This window comes from Toxorhynchites rutilus, chromosome 3 (assembly GCF_029784135.1).
Source record: "Toxorhynchites rutilus septentrionalis strain SRP chromosome 3, ASM2978413v1, whole genome shotgun sequence".
Taxonomy (NCBI): domain Eukaryota; kingdom Metazoa; phylum Arthropoda; class Insecta; order Diptera; family Culicidae; genus Toxorhynchites; species Toxorhynchites rutilus.
The window spans coordinates 98,063,024-98,069,336 of NC_073746.1; the positions used below are offsets into that span (position 1 = coordinate 98,063,024).

General features: G+C 38.8%; 1 protein-coding gene across 1 annotated transcript; it reads left to right on the top strand.

The window, feature by feature from the left end:
* The first annotated feature begins 37 nt into the window (after positions 1–37).
* On the top strand, positions 38–2,748 carry LOC129776984 (uncharacterized). Its single transcript, XM_055782990.1, has 3 exons — positions 38–175; positions 244–1,655; positions 1,714–2,748. Exons 2-3 carry the CDS (start codon positions 489–491, stop codon positions 1,798–1,800), a joined length of 1,254 nt encoding a protein of 417 aa, XP_055638965.1. The 5' UTR covers positions 38–175; positions 244–488; the 3' UTR covers positions 1,801–2,748.
* Positions 2,749–6,313: the final 3,565 nt, after the last annotated feature.

Consider the following 6,313-nt stretch of genomic DNA (forward strand, 5'->3'; position numbering starts at 1 on the left):
GATTGATAGACGAAGACTGCTTACAAATGGAAATAATAGACAATTTTTGTGGCCTCTCAATGACACAACCGTCCAAAGTATACGATCTATCATGGGAGAGAAGCGATATAAAAGCTAGTAGAAGCAGTCAGTCATATAAGCTCGGAGCTGTTCTGGTGAGCAAAGAAAATCTTAGGTACTTTCAAAGACTCTTGAATTGCGCAGATTTACTCGCAGAAACGGAAGTAATTTTCTTCTCCATAGATGGTGGACTTTACTGGATTCTAGATACGGAGGAGAGTTATGAAATTATCAGTGCGCTACACTTTGCGGCAAGGATTATAGCATTCAGCTTCGCTTACAGCACCAACACTTTCTCGGTGTTGTTGGACAATGGTACACTACACGTTCATTGCCTTTCAGAGGATACTAACAGATTGCTGATTGATGAATTCAAAATATTCCTTGGCGATACAATAGATGCTCACTGTTTTATATCAAACTTCAGCATGATCATGTACTCGAATGGTAGCCAAGTTACTCTGTTGCGATATTTTTATTCGGAAATAAGCCAATCAATACAGAAGGAAATAACACACATCCAGCTCGCGGGGGTGGTTGGGATAACATATCTGGAGTTTGCAGAAATTGCCCTCTGCATCACAGACAATCGGCTGTTTTTCTCTGTACCAATAACGTTTGGAAACCGGTGTAATGATACTGCTGTAGGCGACGAATATTTTGAACTAACGAATGAATTGTTAACTGAGGCGAAACAAATGACCTGTTATCTAACTAGCGAAGTTGAAATTGGGAAGACGATTACAAGTGCTATTGGACACGAACAACAAAAGTTTGATATTTTGACATGCATAAATAATCAGTCATTGTACAGAAATTCAATTCAGTCTAAACTGATATTCCACAACACTGCACCCGCACGCACTCATGATTCCGTCTGGATAGAGAGCAGATCAACGGACAGCATTATTTTTGCGGAAATAGCTATAATATTTCAGAATAAAATCGGTGAAATTTTGGCACGTCAGAGACGATGGAATCTTGTCCTCACATCGAATGCAAGAGTGGCTCAGCTTCAAATTGGCACTAGCATTTCCTGCGAGAACAATAGCGTTAGACTGATCTACCCAATAGATAGGAGAAGTGTGGACTATCAAGGCCTACCGAGCTTTCAAATCGGATTGTTAGGTGTAGTTGATCATTTTCTCGATAGCATTTTATTAGATATTTCACTAAAACTGAACTACGATTACAATATTGGACATCTGTTCGACGTTACACTAAGCGCAAGTAAACGTCACTCTGAAGTGAATGAAAATGGTCTACAAAATACAGTGCGATCGTTGATTTGCCAATGTGAACAACAATTACTAAGCACTTATCCCGCCATTGAGTGTTGCATCAATAGAACTAAGTCTGTTGAAAATATGGTTGAATTCCTATCCTCCATTGGAATCAGCAATTTTACCATTGCTGGCAAAGAGACCCGGATGGTATACGCTCATATTGAAAACCTTGAAAGTTCGGTCATTTGGGATCCTGAACGAGATCACCTTAGCTTAAAATCAACATCACCCGGAATGTTGAAAGAGTTGAAAATGTTATGCAGTGAAAAGTTGGAGCCATCTGAGAAAACAGAATTGAATACACTGAAGGTATGTAACCCAATTTAGTTGGAATTTTGTTGTGACATAGGTGTTAATTTCATTACAGGCCATGCAACTCGAACTTGTGCAGTGTGAATTCCAGCGCGAAATTATTACTGCTTTCTACAGACGATTAAGAACTTCCAGAAGTTGATATCGACAGGCAAATGCATTCGGCGCAACCAAATTCATCACAGTCACCTGTATACATTCGCCCTATTTCTGTGAGTTGATCATAAAATTTGAACATGAACCTACGATGAGGCATTGTTTAGACCATTTGACAACAGTGCATGTTATAAAATCATTGAAAACCCAATTATTGGTTTGTATTTCAAATGAACTGATTAACGTTTTCGGAAAACAACCGTAAGTTAGTCCCTAAAGTATAGAGCACTCGAAGTCTAGTTCTTTGGTCTATGCGAAGTTTCTCTCACAGATAGATGAACAATGAGAGTTTCGGTGATGGAAAAACTCGTTTGATGTATGGAATGAACGAAGGTCCGATACAAAATATCAACGGTATACTCTCACGAATTGTACGGATCCAGTGGCAAAAGGAATAAGTTGGATCGTCGCTTTCAATTCCACGCTTTTTCCCTTCACTCTACTGCCAATCATGATTACCATTTGCCAAAAAGAAGACGCAACGGAAAATGGGTGTATTACAAGGATTAGAAGATAAAACAAAAAAAAATTAATATAATATCATGAATATAAAAACATCAATAAAATCAGTCACGCTTTTTGTCTCGTTTAACACTTAGACGGCCATGAGCGCCGTACTGCACTCAAAAATTATTCCGCTGGGGCCATGAGTGCAGCACTGCACATGCGGAATATTCCAAATTTTCAAAGGTGTGCGCTACAGCATACGTTTTAGGTTAAAACTAATGTGTTTTTCGTTTTCTGTTGGTAAAATGTAATTTCGAAAAAATAAATTGTTTTATAATGATTTTTATCGATATTTTACTCGTTTACGTTTGGGGCGGGGGGCAGTACTACACACGGGTAGTTTTTACCCTTATATGACAGATGTGGATGAAATTTTATGCTGGATGGGTCCCTGGCACCATCTAATATTAGAATCAACCATTGAACCCTCCAGATATTTACGAACTTTTTGGCCAAAACACCATGGCCGTCAAAGTGTTAATTCTGATGTATCATCTGTTGGCCACGCATACGGGAGCTGAGTTTGCTGAGAATCTTACGTTTATTAAGGCTTATACAAAAATGATTCGACACCATTATCAGTTGACTTGCAGTTGTCATGACGAAAACAGTCAAATAACTACGTTCGATGCTTTGTTCATGGTGCCAGCAAAGAAGTAGGACATCTTAAGGTATTCCGTGTCCGTCGGATGTAGCCGATCCGGCATCTACAAGAATGGTGAGAGCATCAATCGAAGGTCTGATATCCGGCGAATTTCCATATCGTTCGAAACCGTTATTTCGTTCGAGTTATAATTTTGCGTTCTTTATTTCGAACGATTTGCCTATTTCATGTTCGAAAAGAAACAGATCGAACGAAATGCAAAAACTACTCGAACGGAATACAGAATGGAATTTGATCAACTCGATCGAAATATTTCGAATCGATCGAAATACAGAATAGGGGTGATAGTTCAGAGTTTGGCTCCTTTTAAACTTTTTTTTTGTCCCATTTGTTTATTTCAGGCTCATTAGCTGTAATAGAGCCGAATTTTAATCGAGTACATGTTACATATTTACCATATCTATAATTAGCACATTATACAGTTGCCATTTTTTCGGCGTTATAGTATTCCTTCTATACATATGGTACATTACATTTCACAGTAGCCACTTAGGCGTAAGAGTATTCGTTCTGTTCTTCCATTGTCCAGTTAAACCGGACAGCGGAGACAGTTGATATGATCATTGTTGAGTTATTAATAGAATAGTAGCCCGATGTGTCTTGCAGAGCAGAGCAGTTGTATGGATGAATCGATCTTATTTCGACCGTGGATCGATCTCCATTGCTGATTATTGTTGCGTGGACGTAGTTATTCTGTAACAACACAAAGATGGTCAATGAGGGCCCTGAGTTTTGAACTCACGAACAATCGCTAACTAAGCGAACGCGCAACCAATGTGGCTACGGAGACCCCCAACTAACTAAACCCCCCAATAAACTAATGAGCATCTAATTTTAAATAAAATTTATAATGCTCGTAAAAATAGAATTCTCGCGTAACTTTTGAGAAGGTCCTATGAAACATTTACGTTAACTCGAGAAAAACGAAGCTGAAGATCGGAACATTGGTCCGCGAATTGTTTCACCACTAACAGTCAATAATAACTCTGAAAAACCAATAGTAACTGTTGTTTCGTGATTTAAGTTTAAAACTAAAGCCTCAGAACAAAAAATGGTACATTGGTCGTTTTGAGTGACTGCGTTTTTACATTGGACAAATTACGTTGCATGATATGAACATGAAAATAACTACTGATCAACGATCCAAATACCTGCAATTCGTGCTAAAGGCAGTGTATTATTGTTAACATTCGTTGAATTGCGCTAAAAGTGATAAGAACTCTCGAAAAAAAAACTCTAAATGACCGAAGTACAATTTCGCCTTGTTTGTTACTTCGGACATTTCGAGCCTAGGAGGAAAGTGGCGTCCGAACTAACAGTCGAATGTTCAATATTCGAATATGTACATTAGAGTGCCAATGTATGTATGGGAAAAAGGTGACCCTCGAATTTTCAAAGCAAACTTGATTAAGAATGTTGATTCCCACGAAAAACTACCCCATGAAAAATATCAGCTCGATCGGACTTTATTTACTTGTGTCACACAGCAGCCAAAGTTTGAGTTTTTTGAAACCCGAAAAATCACCCAAGTAAAGGAAAGTAAATCGGGGTTTTCGAAAACAATTTTGATGCCAAATGTCTCCAAATTGCAGAAAACGTCGAGATCTACTGTCATCTCGAAATTTTTTTTTTGTCAAAAATCGACACTAAGGACTTTTTCGGAATACGAGGCAAAATGTATGGTTTAGGGTGCCAATGAAAATCATTATATCGATTTTTCATACGGGACTCCCTTCAAAATATTAGCTCATACGGGCTTCATGTACTATTGTCGCAGATCTCAAAATTTTAGTTTACTTCTAGCCGCCTTGGATGAGCTCAGGAAACGCTGGAATCACTTTATGTACTGTCACTGTACTGGGTGTTCAATAAAAAATGAGAATCATTTCAATACCTAAAAAAGTAAAGACCTTAATTTATTCTCACCGTTTCTTTTCGCGCGTTGTACGGTTCTTCGAAACGCGTGAAAGTCAAGGAAAAAAGTTTACAGTAGACCACTTTCCTAATATTCCGGAACGTCGAGCGGAAGACTGGTAATGGCCATTCGACGAAGATCATGATCTTTCCATTACGCCAAGAAGACGTTGGCGTACCTCGAGGAAAAACAGATGCCATACGTACCTAAAGGAATGGAACCCGACCAACTCGCTCCAGTGCTGTCCGTTGACGGTGATTGGCACTACAGTGGTGGAAGAAACCCGAAAAAAGCTAGGATTGCACTTCAAAAGATGTTCAGCTGCAGGTTTTCCTTCTTATTCTCTTTTCCGAGGTGAAGTCGTTTTTCTTTTTTGTTATTCAGGTAAACATCGAAATCTGTGCTCTCTGATAAAAATGAAGACTCAGGATTATCGCTGCAATATTCGTCGACAGGTTAATCATCGTTGAGTAAAATTCTGCTCAATGGATCGATATAAATTGCTGCTAACAATATAGGGTTAGCCAGAAGTTAACTTTCTCTTCTCTCCATGGACCGTACAACTCCATCTGCAGTTGGTCAATCTATCTATCTGCAGTTGGCTTAATCTATCTTAACTATCTATCGGAAATCAGACTTCTTCAATCCAACATAAACTTTCTAGGTGTCAGTCCTTCAAGCTGGAGTGTTTTAGTTAGGTTGAACGATTGAAACAGGAGCTTCTCCAGGTCGATCACTTTGTTCCACTAATTCTCGGTTAGGGAAGTGTTTGAACGGCGTAACGCATGTGGATGATCTCGAACATATTGGCAACTTCATCTATTATGGTATCCAATTAATTTCAACGAATTAAAATCGGTTCTTAACTGATTTGCGAAAGTCCACTTTTTTAGTGTTTGAACTTAGAGGCGAATGAACTGCAAAGTTTAAAGCCTCTTAAAAACAAAGAACTGAACTGAACTGTGGTTAACCAACACACAAGCAAACGACTCGGACGTGAATAGGAAATTAATAAGATCATGAAATAAAATTTTGTTTATTGATTTGATTTTATTGGGCCATTCCAGTTAGTCGGAGTCGGAGTCGGTAAAATTTTTCCGACTCCTAATACAATGAAATTCCTTCCGACTCCGACTCCGGCTGCATATCCCTGCAAATTTCACGAAGAATGTTCTTCTGTGGCTGACGATCAGTGGAAAGGGATTGTCCAAGTCGCTGTTCTTTCCTTAGGGACTTGCAGTGAAAGGAGAGATATACACCCTTATTCTGTATTTCTATCGATTCGAAATATTTGATAAAATTCCATTCCGTTTTCCGTTCGAGTTGTTTTTGCGTTTCGTTCGACCTGTTTTTCATCGAACATTGAATGGGCAAAACGCTCGAAATAGAGAAAGCGAAATTATAACTCCAACG